Source organism: Natrix helvetica (genome assembly GCF_964273705.1).
Source record: "Natrix helvetica genome assembly, chromosome: 6".
In the NCBI taxonomy this organism is placed as follows: Eukaryota; Metazoa; Chordata; class Lepidosauria; order Squamata; family Natricidae; genus Natrix; species Natrix helvetica.
The window spans coordinates 72,033,534-72,060,680 of record NC_138553.1 but is presented as its reverse complement, the minus strand read 5'-3'; the positions used below and the strand labels follow the sequence as shown (position 1 = coordinate 72,060,680).

At 41.3% G+C, this 27,147-nt stretch overlaps 1 protein-coding gene across 2 annotated transcripts in view; it reads left to right on the top strand.

Moving 5' to 3' along the window:
• The window catches only part of TBC1D22A (TBC1 domain family member 22A), a 133,963-nt gene that overhangs the window by 39,627 nt on the left and 67,189 nt on the right, over nt 1–27,147 (top strand). For both annotated transcript variants that reach the window (XM_081958796.1, XM_081958795.1), the window contains exons 7-8: nt 205–267; nt 10,082–10,196. In XM_081958796.1, coding sequence (XP_081814922.1) covers nt 205–267; nt 10,082–10,196 — 178 coding nt within the window. The remainder of the gene's footprint in view (nt 1–204; nt 268–10,081; nt 10,197–27,147) is intronic.

Here is a 27,147-nt window from a genome sequence, read left to right as displayed (position 1 = left end):
TTTTTAAACAGAAAATACTATATAAGCTACCACTCACAATAACGAAATGATTTTAAAGTATATATTATAAAGCTTTCTAAAAGATAAGACTCCTAGGAAGCTAAAGGTGAGGTTTTTTTTTTAAAGTGACACCTGCAAATACATCCTGACTTGAACCTGCTTGTATATTTTGAAGGTTTCTGAATTTAACTGCTTCTGTTACAGATTCATATAGATATTCCTCGCATGAGTCCAGAAGCGTTAATTCTTCAGTCCAAAGTAACAGAGGCAAGTATAACCATAAGGTTCTCCAATTTGTGTTTGGATATATAATGCCATATTTTTCGGAGTATAAGATGCACCGGAATATAAGATGCACCAAGATTTTGAAGAGGCAAATTAAAAAAAAAGTTTTTGCACTCTGCAGACCTCCCAAAAATGTCCCGTTTTTCAGGGAAATGGGCCTGTTTTTCGTCAAAAAAGGGCATGCATAGTCTTTAGGAAGCTTATAGAGTGCTCCTGGGTGCTGGGGGGGGGGGATGAGCAAAAACCGGCCCATTTTTCGCTCATTTCTGCCCTCTCCAGGCCCCAGGAGCACTCTGGAAGCCTCCTAAAGGCTATGCATGGCCATTTTTGCAAAGGGGGCGGGGTTTCAGGAGGCCAAACATGTTGTATTTGGTGTATAACACGCACCCGAAAAAGGTCTGTCTCACACTCTGAAAAATACGGTAAGTTAGAATATATCACTTGCATATGCTATGTTGAAAAAAGGTATTTTCTTTCTAAGCTTGTTGGATGTGTATGGTTTGCCAATCTTAATACAATAGTATTGTTTAGTTGAAAATGCGGAAAGCTCAAAGTCTGTACCAAGCATGCAGCTCTCCTCAGTAGTAAAACGGGTCTTGGATTGTGCCGAGAGCTGTGCTTTCATTCAAGCAAGGAGTTGCTGTAACATCTCACCTAGTCTTGAACCTTATCAATCTACTTCTGCACTGTATTCATGAGGGACTGAACTAAGTGACTCAGTTGCTTTTCTATTACCTTAAAACAAGAGTGCATGTCTCTCTGGAATCCCAGATACACGTCTCATGAAACTGAACTCTTAACCTCATTGTCACCCTACTTTCAGAATCCTAGAAAAAGAATGAGTAAAGTTAATTTGGAGAGAAGAGAAATGCTTATTCTCCATAGCGCTGCTTGGAGAGTACAAGGATTGGGTTAACACAGCCTGTTTGCCCATGGACTGAGTAGATTTTTTCCCCTCTGGCCACGCCTCCTTTGCCTCTTCTGGCTCAGTTTTAAAAACTCAGTCCGCCCGATAGGACGAGTTTGGGGAACACTCAGCATTGAGCAAATAGGCTGGGTTCTCCAATAGTAATTTTATGTGATATTTAGCTGTTATTAGGATTTTTCCCCAGGTTTTATTATTTTGATTTTTTATTTTCCCTTTTTTCTATTTTTTATCAAGAGGATTTACCTAACTAAGGCTGAGGCAGCGATCGGTTCCACAGCTGCTTAGTCGCAGCTGGGGGAACAAGCGAGGCCGCTTGTCCGGCGTCTGCTGGCAAGCGCAGGGAAGGACGGCAATCCCCGTGCTTCCCTGGTCGCTTTGGAGGAGAGGCTTTTAAAAAAGCCCTTGCTTCTCCAAACGGCGTCTTTTGCCGATCGGGAGAGCGGCGGCCATTTTGAAAAGCGCTGCTTTGGCGCGCTTTTCGGCTGCAGCCAATGAGAAGCGCCTGGCCCTTAAGTGAGGCTTTTGGCGCGCAGAAGAACCGGCGGCCATTTTTTTGAGTCCTTTTTGCCTCCGGAAAGCAGCAGCAAGCAGCAGAGCCTCTCCGCCTCTACAGACAGCCGCAGAGGATTGCGAGGGCTTGTCTGGGTCTCCAGCAAGCCTGAAGTTCCCCAGCCACCCAAGGGGAAGCGGCAAGGAGTGTCCTGGTGCCTGATCCAGCCTCCCATCTGAGTCTGCAGACGCTTCTGGAGCCGTCGGGCCAGCGTCCACTGCCCTTCCCTCAGCAGCGACCTCTTCGACTCAAGATCAACCAAGGATGGCTGATGAAGGTTTGGAGCGAAGGGAGGAGCTGGCAGGGCCATCTGCAAAGCGCAGTAGGCCAGATCCCTCAGGCCAGGGGAGAAAGGGAAACAAGGGCGCTGGGGGGAAAGCTTCCCACTCTGCAGCTGGGAGTAAGGCCCCCAAAATTCAAGGGGACAAGGGGCAGGACTCCCTGAAGGATAAGTCTGTTAGGCCCCAGGTTCCCTCTGCACCCTTACCAAGTGAGGCTGGGCCAGTTCCTTCCCCACCCATCCAGAGGGAGATAGAGCAGGGGGAGGAGATGGGGGATAGATCCCCATCCTTCTGTGATAGGGATTCCATGTCAGGATCCCCTGCAGCCTCTCTGGGTTACCCAGGTTCTCCTAGCTCTTCAGTCAGGGAGGATCTCCCCTCCTTTCAATATTGTTTTCATGCAGAGGATCAGAGAGATCCTCCTAGGGGTGCCAGGGGACAGGCCTATGCCCAAGCCAGACCTGTAGAGGACAAGGGCCCAGCTATGTCAGCAGAGATGAGGGATCTCATCACGCAGGCTATTTCCCAGGGTGTGGTAGAAGCCATGAGGCTACAGGAAGGCAGGGGTGGCAAGGCCTCTAGGCCTACTCGCCCCCTGGGGGAAAAGAGGACCAGAGTACTCGATTCCCCGGGCACTTCTATCACCACAGAGGTGTCTACGTGGGAGGAGGAGGCTGCTGAGGACTTTGCCCTCTCGGAGGATGAGGACATGCCTCCAGACAAGCCCTCTTTCACTGGTCTCTTTAAGCCAGCCCTATTCAAGTCCATCTTACACAAGGCCAGAGCCTCTACTGAGCTTGGTGCCAAACCTAAGGACAAGGAAGTCCCCTCTACTTCCCAGGACCTCATGGCAGGGTTGTTCAGCGAAACAACCCCTGACCCAGAACTGATACCAGTCCCTGACATGTTCATGGAGGTTATTCAGCGCCAATGGGCTCAGCCTGGTACCCTGGCCAATCCCAGTGGCGCAGACAAATCTCTGTACCCTTTAGAACCTAGACTGGAGGATGTTTTGAAGCCTCCAGAAGTGGATGCCCCTGTGGTCTCTCTGACCTCTAATTCTAATCTCCCGGCCGAGTTATTAGAAGGGTTAAAGGCAGAGGATAAGAGGGCAGAAAAGGCTTGTCTCAAAACGCACCAGGCGGCTGCCTGGGCGATCAAGACCTCCACTTCGGCCTCGTTCTTTACGAGGGCATCCTTATTATGGCTGCGCCAACTCAGATCTCAGCCCCCATCTGAAGCATCTCGTTGGCGACATGATCTTAACAAGATCATTACGGCTGTGGAATACGCCTCTGATGCGTCCCTGCACGCAGCGAAATTCGCCTCCAGGGCACTAGCGTCCAACATCACTTCTCGCCGCCTGCTTTGGCTTCGGCACTGGCAGGCGGACATGAAGGCTAAGTGGAAGCTGGCTTCAGCTCCTTTCAAGGGAGAGAACCTCTTTGGGGATTCCCTAGAGAAATTCCTAATTGAGACAAAGGATAAGAGGAAGGTTCTTCCTTCCACCTTCAGGAAGCATGACAGGAAAGGTCAGGGCTCGTTCAGGAAACAGGCCTTTCGGGCACAGGAAGGTGGCCAGGCCTCTTCCTCTTCTTATTCCTCCCAAAGACAGTTTAACCAGTCCTCTGACAGGTCCCAGGAACGAAACAACTTTTCTTCCAGGGGCAGACAATCCAATCAGGGGTCCTTTCGGAAGCCCTTTCGTGGGGGAGCCCACAACCGTCAGTTTAGACGTGGGAAGTGACCGTCTGGGGTCTCCTCCCATCGGGGGCCGCCTGCAATTCTATGCAGACCGTTGGGAGGAAACAACCTCGGACAAGTGGGTATTAAATACCATCAGGAGGGGTCTAACCCTGGAGTTTCTATCCTCTCCTCCGCGGACCTTTGTTCGCTGCCCACTATCCAAGAACCCGGTAAAGAGGGCTCTCATGCAGGCAGAGATAGATCATCTTCTGCAGATCAACGCAATAGAGGCAGTTCCTCCAGAACAGGAAGGGAGGGGGTTCTATTCCATTCTCTTCCTGGTCCCCAAGAATTCAGGGGGGTGGAGGGCCATTTTAGATCTGAAGCGCCTGAACAGGCATCTGGCCTACAAGCGCTTCAAAATGCAGTCTCTCCAGTCGATCCTAAGCTGCATGCGACAAGGGGATCTGCTCACCTCCATCGATCTCAAGGAGGCGTACCTACATGTGCCCATCCATCCTGCACACAGGAAGTTCCTGCGCTTGTGTTACAACGGAAAGCACTTCCAATACAGGGCGCTTCCGTTCGGACTTTCTTCTGCACCCAGAACGTTCACAAAGCTTCTTGCAGCTGTGGCGGCCCACCTGCGCAAGCTTCCAGTCCGCCTGGAGTGCTATCTGGACGACATCATCATCCATTCAAGAACTCAGCAGCAAGCGGTGAGAGATGTAAACGTCACAGTTCACACCTTACAGGACCACGGGTTTTCCGTAAACATGGAAAAGAGCAACCTGACTCCTGCCACACGCATACAACATCTGGGCGCCATAATAGACTCGGTGTCTTGCCAGGTGTCCCTGTCTCCGGAAAGAATCCGCAACATCAGGAACAGAATCCGGTTGTGTCGCAGGAACAGGTCCTGGCAGGTAGTGCAGCTATCCCAACTGTTAGGGATCATGATTTCTTGTCTCAACATAGTTCCCTGGGCACGTCTTCATGCAAGGGAACTGCAATGGTTCTTACTTCCAATGCAAAGAGCAAAGATCAGCAACTCCACCAAGCAAGTTCGCATCCCACCAAGAGTGACTCGGTCTCTGAGTTGGTGGCAGTCTCGAGCAGTGGAGAAGGGTTGCCTATTCAGAGAACCCGACAGGATCGTGGTAACGACCGACGCCAGTCTCTACGGTTGGGGGGCGCATTGCCAAGGCCAGCTGGCGCAAGGCAGGTGGTCCAGCGCGGAGGCAGCCCGGAGCATCAATTGGCTAGAACTCAGGGCAGCCCGGCTTGCGCTGAGGAGATTTGCAGAACAGCTGAGGGGGCACCACGTTCTGCTGCTGACCGACAATGTGGCCACAAAGGCTCACGTGAACCGACAAGGAGGGACCCGCTCCAAAAGACTCATGTCAGAGGCGGAGGCCATAGGACGATGGGCAGAGATCCACTTAGCGTCGCTGAGGGCGGATCACATTTCCGGAACCAGCAATGTGAGTGCGGATTGGTTGAGCCGTCAGACCATCGACAACTCGGAGTGGCAACTTCATCCGGACCTGTTCGCACAGGTGGTAAGGAGGTTTGGTCTCCCACAGGTCGACCTGTTTGCCTCGGCGGCAAACACACAGCTCCAGCGGTTCTTCTCCCGCTACAAGTCAGCACAAGCGGAGGGGACGGATGCCCTGAGGTCCAACTGGCCTCCAGGGCTTCTATACGCGTTTCCGCCCCTCCCTCTGATCCCGCAGGTGATCTACAAGCTGCTGAAGGAGGGGGCGGAGCTCATTCTGGTGGCTCCACATTGGCCCAGGAGATCCTGGTTCGCGGACCTGGTCGATCTGTCTGTGGAGCAACCGTGGAGAATTCCTCCAGACCAGGTATCCTTGCGTCAAGGGGCCATCAACCATCCAGAGCCCCAATGGTTGCAGTTAGCCGTCTGGCACTTGAGAGGCAGCTCCTGAAGGACCAGAGCCTCTCAGACAACGTCATTAAAACCATCCAAGCTTCCAGACGTCCGGCCACTACTCGCATTTATGACGCGACTTGGGCTGCCTTTTCTTCCTGGTGCAGCAAACGGGACATTGACAGTGTGGAAGCGTCCATCCCTCAGTTATTGGACTTCCTACAAGAGGGCTTGGACAAAGGACTGGCACCAGCCACTCTCAGGCGCCAGGTTGCCGCATTATCCACCATCTTAGCCAGACACCAACCTCAATCCCTGAGTCTCCATCCTCAGGTCAAGAGCTTCTTGAAGGGGGCCTACAACATCCGACCCCAGGTGGTGCACAGGTACCCGACCTGGAACCTACCCTTTGTCCTGCAGGCATTGACAGCGGCTCCCTTCGAACCTTTGAGGAAGGTATCTCTTCGACATCTGACTCTTAAGACTGCCTTCCTCATAGCCATTACTTCAGCCAGAAGGGTATCTGAGATTGCGGCCTTCTCGGCCAAGGAAGAGCTGTGCATCATCCACCCAGACAGGGTCATCCTACGGTTAGACCCCGCCTTCATGCCGAAGGTGAATTCTCATTTTCACAGGTCTCAGGAGGTCATCCTCCCGAACTTCTGTCCCAGCCCTCAACACGCCAAGGAGCGCAGGTGGCACAAATTAGACGTGCGAAGGGCAGTCAGTATTTACCTGAAACGAACTAAGGATATCAGGCACTCCGAGGCCTTCTTTGTGTCTTTTCAACCAGGTTCCCTGGGTCGCAAGGTGTCGTCTTCAACCATAGGTCGGTGGCTGCGAGCTTGCATTAAGATGACATATGACCTTCAGGGCAAGCCGGTTCCACCTCGTGTAACGGCACATTCCACCAGAAGTGCAGCCACGACCGCGGCCTGGGCGACTCAAGCATCTATTCTGGACATTTGCAGAGCAGCCACGTGGGCGTCTCCCACGGCTTTCATTAGAAACTACAAGATCGATTCCTTTGCCTCTGCCGAAGCCTCCTTTGGCCGTAGAGTTTTACAGAAGGTTATTGAGGCTCCGGACAAGGTCACTTCTTCCCGCCCTGGGACACAATAGCTTGGGCATGTCCCAATCCTTGTACTCTCCAAGCAGCGCTATGGAGAATGACCGTTGTCTTACCTGAACGGTCGTTCTCATGGCGCTGCGGAGAGTACAAGACCCACCCAGGGTGATTGTTTAGCACCGAGATTGTATCTTTGCACAGGTGTGAGCTGAGAACGTCTTCGTCGGACAAGACCTCGTTTTTAAAACTGAGCCAGAAGAGGCAAAGGAGGCGTGGCCAGAGGGGAAAAAATCTACTCAGTCCATGGGCAAACAGGCTGTGTTAACCCAATCCTTGTACTCTCCGCAGCGCCATGAGAACGACCGTTCAGGTAAGACAACGGTCATTCTCATCCCAATAATCTCATTACTTAAGATGTACCCAGCATAAACAAATCCAGGATCTCTAAAGGGGACTTGGAGCCGCTTCCTCCTTTTTCCCTATTGGTTCCCCCCACCCCCCCCATTTTTTTCCTCATTCATCTTTTTTTTTTAAGTTGCATGATTAGCAGGGAAATCAGATTATGTAAACTCCATTTTCCCATTACTTGTGAAGTCCTTTAGAGTACACCAAGCATTTCCTTAGCTCAGTCTACTACATTGCCCTAATGATATTCACAAGAAATGAATAATCTCAGATTATAGGTTAGGGGGAAAGAATCTGCAATTACACAGTAAGCTTTGGAGAGAAATAAGCTATTCTTGTTCAACACATATGTAAAGCCGCTGGGTGAGATCATCCGTGGTTTTGGGGTTGAGTATCACCTCTACGCTGATGATACTCAGCTGTATATTTCAACTCCAAACCACCCCAACGAGGCTGTCGAAGTAATGTCCCGGTGTTTGGAGGCCGTCGGGGTCTGGATGGAGGACAACAGACTTAAACTCAACCCCTCCAAGACTGAGTGGCTGTGGCTACCGGCACCTCGATTCAGCCAGCTGATTCCATCGCTGGCCATAGGGGGCGAGCAGTTGCCCCCTGTGGAACGGGCGCGCAATTTGGGCGTCCTCCTTGATGCCCGGCTGTCAATGGATGACCATGTGGCGGCCGTGGCAAGGGGGGCGTTCCACCAGGTTCGCCTGGTGCGCCAATTGCGCCCCCTACTGGACCGGGATGCCCTACGCACGGTCACTCATGCGCTGGTGACGTCCCGCCTGGATTACTGCAACGCTCTCTACATGGGGCTGCCCTTGGGACGCGCCCGGAGACTGCAGTTAGTTCAGAATGCAGCCGCGCGGGCTGTGATGGGGAGTACGAGGTACTCCCACGTAACACCTCTCCTGCGCGAGCTGCATTGGCTACCTGTGGTTTTCCGGGTGCGTTTCAAGGTGCTGATTACCATCTTTAAAGCGCTCCATGGCACGGGACCTAGTTACTTGCGGGATCGCATCCTCCCACATACATCCCTGCGGCCAATACGCTCACACAGGGAGGGACTTCTCCTGGTGCCATCCACTGGACAATGCCGGCGGGCGACACCGAGGAGTAGGGCCTTCTCTGTGATGGGCCCAACCCTCTGGAATGACCTCCCCCCCGACATTAGAACCACTTCTGACCTCCGCTCCTTCCGGCAAAAACTGAAGACCCACCTGTTCCGATTAGCAGGCCTGGCATAATTCAACTGTCCCTCCTGGCAAACGCACTATATCTGGTTATTTTAGGGGTTTTTTAATTCACTGTATTTGTTTTTAGGGGTTTGAACTTATTTTAATCTGCTTTGTACAGTTCTTTTAATGTCATTCTTACCTCCTCCATGTCAACTGTCAATTGTACATACTTAATTTTATTGTATCTGATATATTTTGTATGAACTGTACACCGCCCCGAGTCCCTTTCGGGAGAGGGGGCGGTCTAGAAGCATTAAATTAAATTAAATTAAAATTAATTATTCTACTCTCCCTTGATATTAATCCTATATTGTAAAACCTTTAGAGCCTTGATGTTAATCCTATAACATAATACATCTCAATGATCTCAATATGTAAAGTTTGTACTATGTTAATTAGACTAATAAGTATACATGAAAGCTACAGAGCATGAACTTCCCAAAATATCTACGAAAAAAGAATCATTTACAGCAGCCCTTGATTTGAAATATTCCTCCATAATATTGCATAACAATATGCCCTCCATAATAATATGCCCTCCATTGGGCATATCGGAGTGACAGTATTACAGCTACAAAGATTGTTTGCAAGACTTATGGGACTTGATAACTCTGATAAAGGAATATCAATATATTCATTTATGTATATGAATATGCTTTATGGACATTTATTTTTTTAAAAAAATGTATCTTTCTTCAAGCTTCTTACTGCTTTATAATTGTTACTTTAATATTCTGTAAAAAGGCTGGAATTAGCTGATTTCATTGCTTTTTTTTTCAAATTCAGCAAATATTTATATATGGAATTTCCATAAAAGTACAATGTATTAATGGCTAATTCAGTTTTGTTAGCTGAACACTGTATATTAACACTATTTAAATTCTGTTATAAATGTTACTGTTTTCCAAGAGCTAGGCAGGATTCTTGCATTTTTATTGTAATGTGTGTTTAACAACATCACCAATATCTTGGTGCTAATTTGGTTTTCTGAATATGCACTGAGATCTCAAGTAGGCTCATTGAGATGCCTCACTCATCATCTAACTGTTTATTTTCTATTTTTACTTAATATTATATTTACATCCTATTTATTGTTCATACATTTATATAAGGTGCTTCTAATAATTAAGAAATGGCAAATTATAACAAAAAATATAATTAAAATTAAAATTAAATCCCGTATCATTAAAATCAGTTAAAAGTTGGTGAAAGGGACACATTTTTATGCCCTTCTTCTGAGTATTAAAACTTGGTTGCTAAATATATCTTGTTAGAAGTAGTTTCCATTGGATAAGAGCCTCATAGGAAGAGGCATCTTCCACATATCCAGTACAGTGGTGGGATTCAAATTTTTTTCCTAATGGTTCTATAAGCATGGCTTGGTGGGCGTGGCTTGGTGGGCGTGGCTTGGTGGGCGTGACATGGGAAGGATACTGCAAAATCCCCATTCCCTCCCCACCCCACTAACCTGCTTTCCAGCTTCGTTCTCCTGTGCAGGGCAACAAAAGAACCACCCAGCCAATCAGCTGGGAATTGGGAGGCAGCAAATAGATGGGGCGGAGCCAGCCAGAGGTGGTATTTGCCGGTTCTCTGAACCACTCAAAATTTCCACTACAGGTTCACCAGAACTGGCCAGAACTTGCTGAAGAACTGGCTGAATACCACCTCTGATCCAGTACATGAATTTCGAACATATGTGCCTTCTGCTATAATTATATTTTTGTTCCTTATAATTTCCCCCCTAGATTTTTGAAAGAATTTTGTTCATCTGGGCAATACGCCATCCAGCCAGTGGATATGTTCAGGGCATTAATGACCTCGTGACTCCTTTCTTTGTTGTCTTCACTAGCGAATATACAGGTAAAAATTCATCTTACTTTATACATTGCTTTAATCTGATAGTTTAAGATTATTGTTGTTTTGTGTTCCTTGACATTTATGTTTTTTGAAAATGCACAGTATATAAAGAATCACCAATTAGTTAAATTGGCTGAGTGTATTCTGACCTAGGCTTCCTAAAAGCATGAAGCAGACTCCTCATCCCGATAGCCCCTTTTATTTAGTTGAAGGTGAATTCCTCTCCAGCAAAGTCCTGGCCAACAGTCTTTCCAGAGATTTCACAACTACAGACCTTTATCAGGCTTGAAGAGCTGCCAGGCCGATATTTTCCAAATGCCACTGTAGCAGACAATACTTGGCAAGAAGTCAGAAACAGATCTTCACTCTAATGAATTGAACCAATTATCTCCTGCAAACTCCACTCCCTCTTTATTCCCTATGGGAGGGGCCATTCACTGTCCACCTGTGGCTTTACTCCTGAGTCGACCCTTGTTCCTTAGCTATTCCCTTCTCCTGGCGGCTCTGCGTATGCGCACACTGGGAACAGGCTCCAGCTGTTCTTCTACCCCACTACCCCATTCTGCTCCAAAGGCAGCTGATAACTTTCAGACAGCCCTGGCCCCATCTCTGCCTCCAATGCAGAGCACTCGTCAGAGCTTTCCCCAGACTCCAGGATTGGCCCATGTTCCTCCCCAACCTCCTCTGTGTCTGAGCCTGCCACCAGCTCTGCTGGCAGGCCGCAACAGAGAGGGAATGACTGGCCCAAAGTCACCCAGCTGACTTTCATAACTAAGGCAGGACTATAACTCATAGTCTCTTGGTTTCTAGCCTGGCACCTTAATCACTAGACCAAACAAATTGAAAGGTTTTCTTTTTCTTTTTTGTAAGAATACATTTGATAGATTCTAACATTGATACTCCTGGTATATTTAAATCTTTGCTCAGCTCCTCTTCATCCTATAACTCAATTTGCTTTCTATGCCTCATCAACAATTTAGATTGATTTTGTTTGATTAAGGACAGATTACCCTTGAATGCATGAAAATCTGTCCATTTACTGATTCCATCTATTGTTTCAGTACATGGAAAGTCTCCCCCCCCCCGGTGCCCCCCCCAAACTGAGCAGCTAATGAGAATTACTGCAGCTTGTTCTCCTAATAATCTCTTAAGTAGGAAAGGGGGCTACTCTAGAGAGTGTTTATAGTTTCTGCCTTTTACTCCCTGATTTGACAGATAATGAAAATGATGTTAATGAGCCTAGAACAGTAGGGTTTGTGCTGGTGTACTTTAGAGTTGTTAATTGAAATAACTTCAAATGAGATGTGATTAGAGGATTGATATTCCATGTTAAATAGACCATTTAATTAATATAGTAAATATGTTGGTCTTAAGTACTTTACCATCAATTTACATTGCAAATCCTTAGCGAGTTGTCTGTATTTCCTGAAATGTCCTCTCTACAGATAAGAAAATAACTGTCTAATGTCCACTTGTAGTAACTGTTCATAGTACTAGGGTAAGGTTGTCACTACGTCACCTTTAGAATGGAAGACACTGCTATGTTACACTAATGGAGAGATTCTCATTGTGATACTTGATTATATAACTATGCTTTCTCTTCATTCTCTTCTGTTTATTATGCCTTGCCATAAGTTCTCCAGGGTGGAAGCAATAATAGATGTTCTGGTTAGCCCAGTGGATAAGGAAGTGAATCTAGTCGTCTTGGCTGAGTAAACTAATGGCGCTAATTACTGAATGCTAAATTGAAAAGCTAGAAGGAGGACTGGAACTCGGTATGATGCTTCTTAGTGTCATGACTGGGAAATTCATATCAGCTTGTGAACTTGTGAAAGTTCTTGCATTGTACCGTGTTTCCCCCAAAATAAAACAGGGTCTTATTTTCTTTTCACCCCCCCGAAATAAGCACTTGGCCTTATTTTCGGGGAGGTCTTATTATTTTTGAGATGCAGGAGGCGGCGAGCGTGATCAACTCATGGCTGCTGCTGTGTTGCAATATTTTTTTTGGGGGGGGGGGTTATTTTCGGGGAAGGGCTTAATTTAGTGCATGCACTCAAAAGCCCAATTGGGCTTATTATCCGGGGAGATCTTATTTTCAGGGAAAATAAGACCTGTATATTTTTGAATCAAGAAAAATAATAGTAGTGACCTACATACCTTATACTGTCAGGACAACACCTCACGCAGTTCACTATGGAAGGGAAGACAAGAAATGGATTGTGCTTCACTAAGTGTTAATTTGAAGGAGCCCTGCTGCAAATTGTTGCTTTTTTTTTTTTAAAAAAAAATCCAACCTCCTAGATCTGCCATTGCCTGTAAAAAATAGCTATTTGTGGAGCATCAGTATTGTTCTGTTTCAATTAGCCATCAATTTGAAGAGTTTTGTCTGGAAGGAGTGGTAATAAAAACTTGCTGGAATAGGAATTTAGTGCTGTTGGTGGGGGTGCGAGGTAATTGGTTTCTTCCTTTTATTGTGCAAGTTATTAATTTTAGAGGCCAAACCGGTTGCCTAGTAGGGCAGGGTCTAATTGACATTAGTTTAAATAATTGTGAAGAATCCTTTAAGTACAGCTTGGAATTATTGATTGCATCACGTATTTTAATGAAAGGGAACCCCTTCCGTTGTAGAAGTTATTTTTATTTCTGCTTTTCAATTTAGGGTGAGGTTTGGTGTAGTGGTTAAGGTTTCAGATTAGAAACCAGGAGAGTGTGAATTGTAGTCCTTTCTTGGACCCAAAGCCAACCGGTGACTCTCTCTCCCCATAGGAAACAGATAATGGCAGCCACTTCTGCAAAAAGCTTTGCCAAATAAATTGCACGAACTCATCCAAGCAGTCTTCGAGAATCTGACTCGATTCAATGGAAAACAAGAACAACAACTCCATTTAATATTTAATCTGCTCTAGACCAATAAGGCTAAGAAGTCTCTGTCAAATTTTATTGGTTTAAAAGTGGACAGTTACTTGAACCAACAATCTTTGTAGAACCTCCCCATTTATGGAATAAAAATTTAGGCCTACCCATAATTATTAACTCCCCTGCTGTTATACCCTCTTTCCCAGTGCTGGCACAGCTGACTTTTCACCCTAATTTCTTCTGCAGCTAATTCGGGTTAACTTATTTAAATATTGATTTTTTTTTTATTGCTGATGAATTATTTGGGGAATATAGTTGCAGAAAGCAAGTTTGAATTCTTAAGTCTTTGTTTGAAGTCATTTTTAGCCATTTTTAATTGCACTTATTTTTTTAAGCTTTGTTATCATGTTTGTAATATAGTTAGGCTTCGACTTACAATGGTTTATTTAGTGACCATTTATAGGTACAACGCCACTGAAAAAAGTGACAACCATTTTCACACTTGCGACCATTGCAATGTCCCCACGATCATGTGATCAAAATTCAGATGCTTGGCAAGTGACTCATACTTATGACCGTTGCAGCGTCCCAGGGTCATGTGAATCCCCTTTCTCAACCTTCTAAACAAGCAAAGTCGATGGGGAAGCCAGATTCATTTCACAACCAGGTTATTAACTTAGCAACTGCAGGGATTCACTTAATAACTGTGTCAAGAAAGGTCATAAAATGGGGGGGGGAATCACTTAACAAATGTCTCACTTAGCAACAGAAATTTGGGCTCAATTGTGATTGTAAGTAGAAGACTACCTGCATTTTTGCTTGGAAAAGTCATTTGAGGGAAGAATTTATCTGCGTCCAAAATCATTTAGAGTTCACTTCTTTTATTCACTTTGTATATATTAGCTGATCAAGATCTATTCTACCGTGCTAATAAATTGTTAATATCTGAATAATCCCTATTTGTCTTTTGTTAAGATTTTTAAAATCATGTTCATATGATTTATACACTCATAATACTGCCCTAGCATCCCACCTCATTCTTGCTGATATTTCATTTCGCTTATTTCCTTGAAAAAAGTTTCTCAGAGTTTGAGTTAGTTGTTGCTTTGCTGCTACATTGTATAGCATTACACTGTCAGGATAAAAAGCCAATTATAAGTAAATGGCGTAATCTCTTCTAATTTAAGTGTAATAATCATAGAACATAGAACAATAACATTGGAAGGGACCTCGGGGAGCTTCTAGTCCTATACCAGTGATGGTGAACCTTTTAGACACAGAGTGCTCAAACTGCGCGGGCGCATGCCCGAACTAAAATATGCATGTATGCGCAAACATGCACAAATATGCACAAATGTGCACATGCATGGATATATGCACGTGCATGCACGGAAAAGCGCACATGTGCTGCAGAGACCCGAAGACCAGCTGGCCAATGGGAGGCAGGGCATCCCAACACCGGCAGCACAGCAAGAAGTGAGATCTTTTTCTTGCGTGAGCTTCTCTTTTACCTTTTGTAGGGAAACAGAAGCTCACGAAAGAAACGCTGTGGAGATCTGACGGGCGGCAGCACGCGCGCCAGCAGAGAAGGCTCCGCGTGCCATCTCTGGCATGCACGCCATAGGTTCGCCATCACGGTCCTATACCATTTCACACAAAGCAGCTGATCTGAAACAGGTTTCAATTTGTTGCAGAAATATATATATATCTTCCCTATCTTTTAAAAACTTTTGAACCTGACTATTGATGGCAGCTTTGAAAATAATAATAATAACTCTTCCCTTTAATTTATTAGCTCCTTGTACAAAAAAGCAGTTCATCCAAATACCTATCATTCAACCTGTTTGTGGTTTATGTTTCTCGTAACATAAGCACATGAAGCTTAAATGATCTGACATTGTTAACAATCCCATTCCTTTAATAAAATTTACAGGTCTCTGATATTTAGGGAAATAGTTTCCACTGAATTTTTTAGAACATCTCTGTGTGATTAATATTTTCTCACATCCAGGCAAATTTAGAAAGCTTCTTCACAGAATTTACCAATATGCCTGCATGATATTATAACATTAAATATATATAACATTAATATTCTTTTTGCATTGATGCCCTCCCTTTTCCGTCCACTTTTTGAAAAGCAACCCTTTTTCTTCTCCCTCCCTCCACCTCATTCCCCACTCTGCCGTTCCTTCATATCTAACCTGTCTACACTCCAATCCCATTTAGACTACTATTGAATCCTCTTCATTGATTAAAAGAAGAGGTGACCTAGTGAGATTCCATCTCTCCCTTCCCAGCCATTAAATTCCCACATTTAATTTAACATCTTTAGTTCCTTAGCCACAGTTTTACCTGTGACTTTGCATGAAGCCAGATTGTGCTGGTTGAATAATTAAAGTTAGTTTAATTTTCATACCAGAACACTGTAGCTTTTAAAATCTTGATATCGGCAATGAATATCTTGGTATCTTCATTGAATCTTTATTTGTTTTCTTGTTTACTTATTTATTTATAAAATTTGCCACCCATCTCATATCCAACGACTGGGCAGCTTATAACAGAAAAACATGGACAAACAAATCATCCATCCACACAATGGATAAAAAACACAGCAGATAAAAATATGAACAGATAAAATCATAGAGAGAAGATGACATAGAAGGGTGCCGGACATCCTGGGGGGGGGGGGAGGAGGAATGGGGACATTAACTCACAATTCAAAATGATTGTTCTATGGGCCTGATAATATTGTACTGACAAGACCCCTCTTTCTAAGGACTCATGGTATGAGCTGTCCTGCAGTAAGTATGTGTTAAGTGATTTAGATAGACACCTCCCTAATTCACATGGGTATAAGAAAGGAAGGAGACAATCAGGACAATCAGACTTGCAAGAATCTTTATTGAAGCCACTCTCATTAAAATAGCCTTTGCAATCGAACTGTCTGCTGTATCTGGTAGAGCAGGCAGATTCTGACTATGAATTGATTTGAATCTTGTGAGGCTCAACAAGTTATTTTGGACAGATCTCTATTTTAGTTGTGGAACAATGCCTGCAAAGATTTCTCCAGGACAACTTTTATGCTTCCAGCATAAGAAAAATTCAGGACTTTTTAAAAAAATGACATATATTACTTGACTTTGAATCCAATGCATTTCTTCTTGGCAAGCTATCCGGTTTGAGGTTTTCTTGCCTTCCCCAAAATGTATTTTTTCTTTTAATTCTCTTTTATGTGTTTCGGAATAACTTCAAATTTTGTTTTTAACACGACCCATTTGGAAGCATAACGTGAAAGACTGCTGCTGATACCTTTCAACATAACCAAGCGTTCAGAATTGATGACAGATTTTTAAACAATAACAACATGCTTGTCTGTACATTTCCTAATTGGTATTCTAGTGAACTATCAGCAGAAGGCTCTGTTTCTTGATGATAAATAATTATATGCTTAGCATTATTGTTTATATACATCTTTTTTTTTTACCTGAGACTGTTTTTAGTGTTGTAGCTAATTAGACCACATGAAGTATGCTCTGTTTTCCTAGGCTTACAAAGTTTTTATTATATGCATGGTAAAGTGAAAGTGGCCCACTTTCACAGAGACTCTTCCTTTTCCATGCTTGGTGTTTGCTTTGTGCAACGTGAGCCAGTTTGGTGTAGTGGTTAAGATGTTAGCCTAGAAACCAGGAAACTGAGTTGTAGGCCACCCTCATCTAGCCAAAGTTGGCTAGATGACTTTGGGCCAGTCACTCTCTTTCACCCCAAACCACCTCACAGGATGGTTGTGGAGAAATAGGAGGATGAAGGAGTGCAATAGTGCAATTATGGCTGAAAATAATTATTACTATAGGTATTATGATGCTGCTAACCTCAATAAGAACTAGAATGATTTCTTAATAGAATACTTTAAAAGAGCTTCTAATTCCATAACAGTTATAAGAAAGGAGTTCTGTAGTTATAGCTGTCTCTGCTAACAAGAGATTTAATGTTCCATTAATATAGACCTTAATTTAAAGGTGTGAAGTATGAAGATAGTAGAAGCATGATTATTCTTAAATTGAACTCCAGTCTTCCACCTTATAGCTACTTCAAAAGTTACGGCTGATTGAGTTCAACTTACATTTATAGTTTGGTAAATTATTACACAATGATATGAAATCTTACAGGTACCATGTCTCTAAGTTCTTGGGCAGTATATCTTTCCTTCTCTAGATTTGTGCAAAAGACTGATTTCTCAACATATGAAGGAATAATTCTATGTAAGGAAACATACCTTTTCATATTTATTTATTGCTTGTATCTGTAGTGATTACATCACATTCTTGATAAAATCAATTCTTTTTTTTAAATAAATTTTTTATTGGTTTTTAAACATTTATGGGAAAAGGTAAGGGGATAGATAGAAAATTTTGGCAGCTCCCACACTAGTGATAGAAATCCATCCAAATCTCACAGTTTTTACAATCTTAAAAACAAAATATAAAAGATAAGCAGAAAACAGAGTCTTATTCTATATTGTCAACCATGTGTTCAATCATTTTTCTTTTGTCACTTTCTAGAATATCAACAATTACTATTATTTCAAATACTTTTATTTAATTATTTAATTCTTGTGCAGGACAGACATCAGATGAAAAAGGTTTTGAAATGTTTTAAAGCCGTAAAATTAGTGGCAGGTATTAAAGAATTGAAAACTTCTGCTTTATGATGTGTGGTAATGTATTCAGTTGTACAGTGTAAACCAGGTAAGGTTTCTATTGCCAAAAGGAGAAATTTCTGAAGCATGCATGATTTTCAGAGAATCTGATCTCTGGTATGCATGAGACGCAGGGGTGGGATTCTACTGGTTTGGACCAGTTCGCCCGAACTGGTAGCTCTCATGATCAGCTGGGAGCAAACCAGTTTGCTCCCACGATCAAATGGGCCTGCCTGCCCGCCCCTGCGCTTTGCCTACTTTTATCTTGGCAGCTGAGTCGCGCGGCGGCAGAATGGATTGCCACGCCTCAGCTGTTTTCCTTCCCAAGCAGCAATCTGGAAGGTAAGTATTTTTTGAATTGTTTACCACCCCTGATGAATCATGATGAACTTCGGGGAAGCAGTTTGTTTTTAAAATAGTATCATCAGTCAGACGAAACTATTAACCATTTGAATTAAGACTATTTCCATTGTCACGTTGGACACAGAAATGAATGAATAATTTCAAAATGACAAATGTGTTACAATTAGTTTTTAAATCATTTATGGCTCTCTATGCCTTTCTCAGCCACAAGTTGACAAAAAATGGCCAGTTTTCACGAAAAACTGGCCATTTTTGGGAGGTCTGCAGAGTGCAAAACCTTTTTTTTTTAATTTGCCTCTTCAAAACCTTTCTGCGTCTTATACTGCAGTGTGTCTTATACTCCGAAAATTATGATAAATACTTTTGTTTCCACAAGGAGACCGCTTCTGAACTTTGCTTGAAGTAGAAAAGAATTAAACTTTGATTTTAGGTTTTAGACTGATAGATCCTTACAGAAATGGCTAATTCATATTACGAAAAAACAAAGTTGTAATTTGATGTTAATGTCCTATTTTCCTGCAAGAGAGGGTCAGAAGTCAGTGCTTCTTTTTCCTAATCCTTCCTCACTTTTCTCCGCCCCCCTTTTCTCCCCATTGTTTTCCTATTTTCTTTTGTATTTTGTGTCTTATTTTATCTTACAACTCAGTAAAAGTGTTAATGAGAGAAAAAAGATATCTTAACCATTACACCAAACCAGCTTTCATACAGCATACGCTGATGCTCTAATCAATAATTATTTTGTTTACAATCTTTTTTTCATAACTTCTCAAGGCATAGATTTGAGGTCACTGTGTGTGTGATGTCCATCTATTTCAAAAGAAACAGCAAGGTTTAGTCAATCTAACATACAATTAGTAATTAAATTTGGCCTTGAAGAACTCTGAATTGTCCAAAATCATATAAGAATTGTCTGTTTGCCCATTTTCTGTTGATTGCATGCTATGTAATGGAGACAATTTTATATTGTTTATTCCAACATCTTAATTAGTGCCGAGAATGTTATGTTGATGAAAAATCAGACTTGTCTTTATTTTAACGATATTATTTTCCTCACTGCTGCCAAAATCTCCTTCTCTCCAGAAAATCCAATTAACAAAGTTATGATGAATAAGGCTGTTGCTATTAATGTCCGTTAGTCTGTTTACTCTTTCTGTACTTGCTTCACAGTCCTGGCATTGTGTGTGGGTAAAATACAACACGGTGTTCGCTTTAATCCATTTACTATATCTTGCGACTTTTGTGGTCCTGAAAACTTCCCTAGAATCCCTCTCAGTGTAGCCAACATTTATTTTATTGCCTTCAATTTTCTGTTCTTGTTCTATTACTGATATTAGTGAGCAAAAGCAACTTGTTTCTGATGTTGTAGATCCATTAATCCAGATCAACATTATCCACTATAAATTGTGAACACCTATGTAATATAAGCATAATAACCAATTTAGTTGTATTTATTTTGTACAATGACAATAAAGGCTATACTATGAACTTTGGTATGTTTTTCTTGTTGGAAATTAGAAAATTGTGTCTTAGATTTCTTCTTCAAGTAAATTGCCAGGGTGATCATACAAATACAGAAGGAAGTCACAAGTTTAGTGTTTTCCTACTTCTACATGTTCTTGTTAATATTTAATAATGTACAATATGCAAAAATGCAAAACATACAGCTATAACTGAAAACAAAAGTATGTTTTAGAAAGAAAACTGACTAAACTTGAAGTCAGAAGGCTCTCTTCAAGTTTACAGGATCTAATATGAATTTTCTAGAGTCCTGAGCTCTATGAAACAGAGATGGACACTATTAAGGTGTTGTAATGTAGGGATTTGTTGTTATTACCAAAAGGGTTTGAGGCTTATAGAGACTTCAGACAGTTATTTATGGAATTGTTGTTTGCATTGAGAAACATAAAATTGTATATTCGGCATTATTAGAAAATTCTTGAACTATGAAATCTAGCATGTCAGGGAAGAGTTTATAATCTACATTGTACATTTTCAAATTCAGGAGACAGATGGCATGTCAGTCACTTGCCTTATATATATATATATATTACCTAAAAGTATTCATATAAGCATCTAGCCGTAATGAAAGCTTCTGCAGTAATTTGGAATCTACTTTGTCTAAATTTATCTACCTTCAGTCATCCAACCAGTCAACTGGACTTCAAAATATCAGAGCAATACTCCTGTCTGATTAGGAATGATAATTTTGGTGCTAATATACTTTCTTTTGTGATTGAGAAAAGATGAACATATGAAAAGAGAATCAGTAAGCTTGTTAATTAACAAAAAGATATCAAGAGAAATCTTGTTGTATTTTAGGACTTTGAAAGTAGAAAAGGATTCAGGAGAAATGAGCTAAGAACAATAAGAATAATTAGCAGCAGTACTACTACTGGTTGTAATTTTTTGATAGCAAAATATATACCCTCTTATCTTGTGTTGAAAAGGAAGAGCTATTTGAGATTATAATAGTCTGAATTAAAACCAAGCAAAAGTATATTATTCCTCCTTATATTTAAGTTGCTTAAAATAGAAGGCTAAATAATTAAAATTGATTATTGAAGTGTCTTCTTAAAAACCTTTGTTTCATAATGTAAAAGCTATCATTAATATTCAGCAAGCACATTCGTTAGCATAATTTTAAAGACTACTATCTCTTTCATATGTAATGTGAAACCGCTATAATATTGTATTATGGAAAGAAATGAAAACAACTATGTGAGTAATGTTGGTAGTGGTAAAATTAGTAGTGGAAATGCCAAAAATGTTTAAAAGGTACAAACTTTTAAGTTTTATGAAGAGATTGGAAGCTAATTGCATTAATGTAATTATGGAGGCAGAAATGTACTTCGAAGAGAGCAACATGATTTAGTAATATTATCTTTGGTCCTTGTTTAGCTATACTTGATTATTTTTTAGGAATGAAAAAGCATAAAGTTGTTTGGGCCTTTTAAACATGAAACTTTTAAAATGGTCTTTATTTAGAGAACAAAGAAAAAAGTCTTTACTTTGTTTTGGCAAATAATTTTCTTCTCCCCATTTAATTATCAAAATGGTAATGTTAAAAAAAATTAACCTGCTGCTGCAAGCATTGAAACATATGCCTATATTAATAATATTTGGAATGATTAGGCTGCTAGCTTCTTAAACGTATGAAAGGCTTTTTCATCAAATGAGCATTTTTTCATGTAATTGTTGTTTTCTTTATGTTGTTCAGGCTTGAGCACCATCAACCATTTTATTAATTAACTTTTTCATTTAATTACATTGAAATTTGCATATTGTGAAACCTCAAGTTAAAACCATATTTTAAGTTGACATGACAGAAGGGATAATTTCTTTTTTCATGAAATCCAAGGACGAACCCACTGCTGGAAAGAAATTATGTTTGATAATTCATTAAATTTGGTTAATACTACTTTAATATATGTTTAAAATAAATTTGTTTTATAGTACGCTTGAAAGCCAGTTGAAAAATCTCAACTTTAGTTTTAACAAACTTCAACTTATTTGTTTATAGTCATTTTTGCTCTTGGAACCAAAGACCATATTAAGTATTCCTTGTTCTCCCATTTTAATTTTAAATTGGATGGAGTGTGTGGTTGAAAATAATACATAGTAAATATGGAGACTGAAACTCTTATTCTCTATTCACTGATTGATAGCTGGCAGTCAGGTGACAGGTGTGTTTGGTACACAGATACAATCATATGACTGAAACCTACAATTCCAAGCTAGGGAAAAAAACCTTTGTTCTTTCAAAAAAAATAAACAGAACTTTGAGGAAGTTGTTGCTGTTTATGAATTGAGAAAAGAAGTGGGGTCTGCCATCTACCCAGCAGGTCTGATAAATTGCCTGCACAAATTACCTGAAGAAGATGGGAAAGGTACAGAAAAAAAATATTGAAGATAATGGCAATAGCACTTAGACTTATATATCGCTTCATAGTGCTTTAAAAGTCCCCTCTAAGCGGTTTACAGTGTCAGTATTTTGCCACCAACAATCTGGGTCCTCATTTTACCAACCTCGGAAGGATGGAAGGCTGAGTCAACCTTGAGCCGGTCAGAATCGAACTTCTGACATTTGGCAGAATTAGCTTGCAATACTGCATTTTAACCACTGTGCCATCCATGGACTTTTGCTTCAAATAGATGCTTTTTAAGAAAGAGTAGATAATCAAGTTGACCAAAATGCTGTTAGGATGTTGAAATTAATTTGCTTCTGGATGCTTTTAAGCCTTGTGTCTTCCTATTTCTGCATGACTAGGGCACCCCATGGAAAATCAATAAACAATGCTTACTTCGCTTTTTATTAATTTCTTCTCATTTTTTATTCTTGGAAATGAAAAAAAAATGGTGCTCTACCTTGTTAATTATAGCAAACCATCATCATCGTGGTGGTTTTGCAAGAACCCTGCATCCATTTGTCTAAATTGGGCTTCATATTTTATTTTTTAGTTTGCTTTTTAAAAGTTTGATTTTGTTTATGTCTTGCAAGATTTATTTTTTTTCTAAAGTGATGGAGAAGAGGAAGGACAGAAACCTCTAGGACTTGAGTTATCAAACTTTTTATGTAAACCATTACATATTTTAGGCTTTACCGGCCAAGAGGCAAAATCAAGATTATATACTTACGCAGCAAGAGAGCAAACATTTTTATTTGATAAAATACAAATAATAATAATACTGTACATACCTTTTTGTAATACAGATCTGCTAATGCTGATCTATCTGCTTATGCTGCTCTGTAATTGAATTTAAGTATTTTATTTATGAAAGTGTCTTGTTGATATTGCTATCAATGCACAGACATATGATTTTAATTGAGCATATCAATTGCTTGGAAGGCATTTATAGACTTTTATTAGATCTTCTCTTGAAGCTTGCCTTTTAGCATATTATTACATTGCAAATTAATTGCAATTGCTATTTAAGTGGAAGCTCCTCAGTTGCATGGTTAAATATTGTTTGAAATATGGGAATTTTTTTGCAGTTGCATCAAGCTGTGGAAACTGCTATTGGAAGTTTAGATTGGACTTGGAAGATTTATCTGCTGCAAAGTTGTGCGGCAATGGAGACCTTGATTCTTATTTTAACTTGACAGCAAAATCAGAATAAAACATTACTACTGGGAATCATCAAATTGCTGTAGGGTAGGGCAAGTCATGTTATTCAACTTCTGTTTCTGGAAAAAAAAATCTTGGAATTGATTATGGTTAAGTCTATGAGAGTGAAAGAAATTAATCATTGACACTACTGGTTCAATAGATTCAAATATTTTCTGCAAAGTACCTGTTGATGAATAGTACAATGAATAATCATTCATTTTAAACACCTTACATTTTAACAAGCTTTGCAAATTTGTCCAAGTAAGCTTTTTTCTGTTCCACTTATATTTTTAACATCATCAGTTGTAACACGTCTTAACAGACTCTGTTTAAGATTGTACGGGAATCTTTTCTATGAAAATATTCCGTTCTGTAGTTGTTTCATGCAGAGTACTCATAGAGAGACTAATTCTCCAGTGATCTCAGTGTCAGCATTGATTCCTCGAATAAACAAGAACTCATCAAGAGCTAAGAAAAACCATTCAAAATCATTTCCCTTGTTTTTTAATTGACTATTGATGTTACTCCCAGTGTCCGCAACTTTTCAAGCAACTCTTTTCATCAAAAAGCTAATAGTCTTAAACAAGTTTATAAGTATAATCTTTATTGTCATTGTACTTAAATACAACGAGATTAGATAGATTTTTTCAGCTGCTGCAATCAAACACAATTTCATTAATCACCATTGGTAAATGGCTTTCCTTACTTGACTAACAAATCAGTCACTTAAAACTTGCTATAGCGGCAGCCTCATTTTCATTTTTTATTATTGTGAATTTATTATCATTTTTGTAATGTTGATAACATAATAATCAGTATTCCATTATATGACAGTTGAAGTCCACTTTTCTTTTCTTGACATGATGATATCCATGGGTAAGAAAAATTAAATATTGCAATATGGCGATACACATGGCACTTGAAACCCTGTTGTAACTGCATTATTGCAATTTGTAGTGCCCTGAACAGCAGTGCAAAGTGGTAAAAATGTCGCACATGGTTTCTGTCTCAGCTACTCAGTTCTTCTGTTATAGTGTGAAAGCAGCCATAAACAATATTTCAACAAACAAGCATGGCTGTGTTCCAATAAAACTTCATTTATGGACCCTGAAATTTGAATTTCATATAGGTGTCATGCAGTGGTGGGTTCCTGCCGGATCGCACCGGATCGCGCGCTCCCGATCGGCAATGAACCCGGAAGTACGTTCTTGCCCCACCCCTGGCGAAGGGACGACGCTTGCCTGCGCTCCACCAGCTCGGCTGGGACCGGAGACGTTTCTCTGCTCAGCAATGTCTTCAGTGGAGCGGTGGCAGCCTGGCAGGCTGAGCCTGCGTCCCTTTCAGGAACTCCGCTCCGCTGAGGAAACGTCTCCGGTCCCAGCCGAGCTGGTGGAGCGCAGGCAAGCGTCGTCCTGTCGCCAGGGGCGGGGCAAGAACGTACTTCCGGGTTCATTGCCGATCGGGAGCGTGCGATCCGGTGCGATCCGGCAGGAACCCACCACTGGTGTCATGAAACAAAAGTTCTTTTTCCAATCATTTTAAACTGGAAAAGCATTTTACCTTGTGGGCCATACAAAAACAGGCAGTGGACCAAATTTGGCCCTGTAGACTATAGTTTGCCAACATGTGCTTTACACATCTAGAGGGATTCCTTTGCCGAGAGGGAAGTAAAAATATGGGTCCCCTCTGCTCCTAATCCTAACATCTTAATTATTCTAATCACACTGACTATGATAAAGATATTGCTGCTGGTAACTGAAAAAGAATACATGTTTCATTTCATTCTTGGTCAATTTGAAGAGTATAATATTGCTATAATAAGGCCTTGAGTCAAAAATGGGATGTAGAGGCTGAAAATGGGGTGCACAGCGGTGGCAATAGGCAATGGCAATAACTGCAGCCTGAAACAGCTGATGGTCAGGAGGCTGATCCAACCGACTATCAACTGCTTGTGCTAATCAGCCTGTGCTGAAACTGAAACTGAAACAGGCTGTTTGCTGCAAGGAGGAAAATTGCTGAGAGGCAGAAACCAAAGGGTGGGGACCGGCGGGTGGGCTGGGCTACATTCAGTTATAAGATTTACCAAAATTGTCACCCTCTTGGGGGGGGGAGTGCGTCTTACACTCCGAAAAATATGGTATTTATTTATTAGAAAGTTCTTTTTCTTTTGTCCTTACAAAACCTTTAGCGCAGTCATACATCAAACAGCAGAAAAGATTCATAAAGGTAAGTTTTTTATATGATACAGGCAATAATCCAATTTTGTAAAATATTCAAGATAGCACATATGCATATAAACTAAATGGAGTTATCAAAGTAACCTTTTAATTACATTCTTACATTTATAAGATATATGATCAAAACACATTTTCAGGCAATCCTGTATATATCTGGCTGGAAGTAAATCCCACTGAATACCAAATATATAAACAAGAGACAGGATTGTAGTTTGGGTCCCTCAACATTATACTTTTATGTTTTATTCTGAGAGGAATCTTTTGCTATTTGAGGGTCAATCACATTTTAAGACTTGGAATCTAATTTTTGCATTAATTCTACTCACAGCTGTCTAGTAACATGATGGCAAACTTATGGCACATGTGCCGAAAGTGGCATACGAAGCCATGTCGCTCAGCACACGCAGCCTTGCCTGTTTGACATCTGGGTTTCTGCCACGCATGTGCACACGACAATCAGCTGTCTTTCATGCGCGCAGCAGTGCAGAAAACTGGTGTGCGCATGTGCACCGACCAGTTGATTCTAAGGTGCGCATGCGTGTCAAGAACCCAGAAGTTCAACTTTTCCTGAGTGTGATCCCTTTGTGTGTGCGGCAGTGCCGAAAACCAGCTTGCACATGCACACTTGCCAGCTTATTGTTGGGCACGCATGCACGCTAGAACCCGGAAGTTCGGCTTTTCCGAAGCGTGACCCCGACGAATGTGCACATGCGTGCATGACGTTTCCATGCGACCTTTTCACTATCACTGGTCTAGTATAAATCTCTTATGCTGTGGCTCAAAAGAAAATGAGTCCACTTGCATATGAAAGTGTTTGGAAATACCTATATAAAGTTGAACTAATGAGGATGCCATCTACACAGTAAAAACAGATTAGTGTAATTTTCTTGCAGAGCTGCAAAGCATTCAGATGAGTTGCTTTATATGCGTAGAGCATGAATGAAGTTGCTGTCATTGAAGTAACTGCACAGGAGCTCCTTTGTGGAGAAAGTGGAAAATTTGATTGGGTAGCATTATGTGGAAATCACCCATTGTGTTATAGTAATTGGATTACTGTGGTTCAACAAGCTGTGGTTTAAAATGTTGGCTTGGTGTTGTTACCTGTCAGTTCAGCCATTGTAGCCAGCAGATATACAATAATTAGTAAAGTTGTTTTCTTCTTCCTGCCTAATGTACATTTGTGGCTTCTGTGACACTTTTTTCTGGGATTGTTAACAGCTAATGTTTAGCAAACAATAAGAGAAAGATGCATTGTGGTAAACTGGATTTAAAATAAAAGAATTTGATTGTAACAATAGTATGAACACAACTTGTATAACAACAGAGTGCTTTGGTACACATTTTGTCAGACTGGGGAATAATTAACTCTTTCATTGGAATGAACCCAAACCATTTTGAGAAATAACCAACAAGAGTGATTTTAACCACAACAACCGCAAAATCTTTGTAGTATTTTAATTAAACCTTCAGTTTTATTACTTGTTGTAGAGCAGTCAGTACAGATGGATTGCAAGATTTTTAATAGTTGAAGGTGGTACAAAATGTAATTTTTGACTGATTTTTTTCTCCCCACCCTACCTCCAAAATTTGTAAACATGTTTATAATCCTAGTAGCGGCCTTAACAGTTACTTGTGGAATAATGAATTGTGCTGTAATTAGGTTATGCTAATGAAGAACGCTGTTGCATGCTATG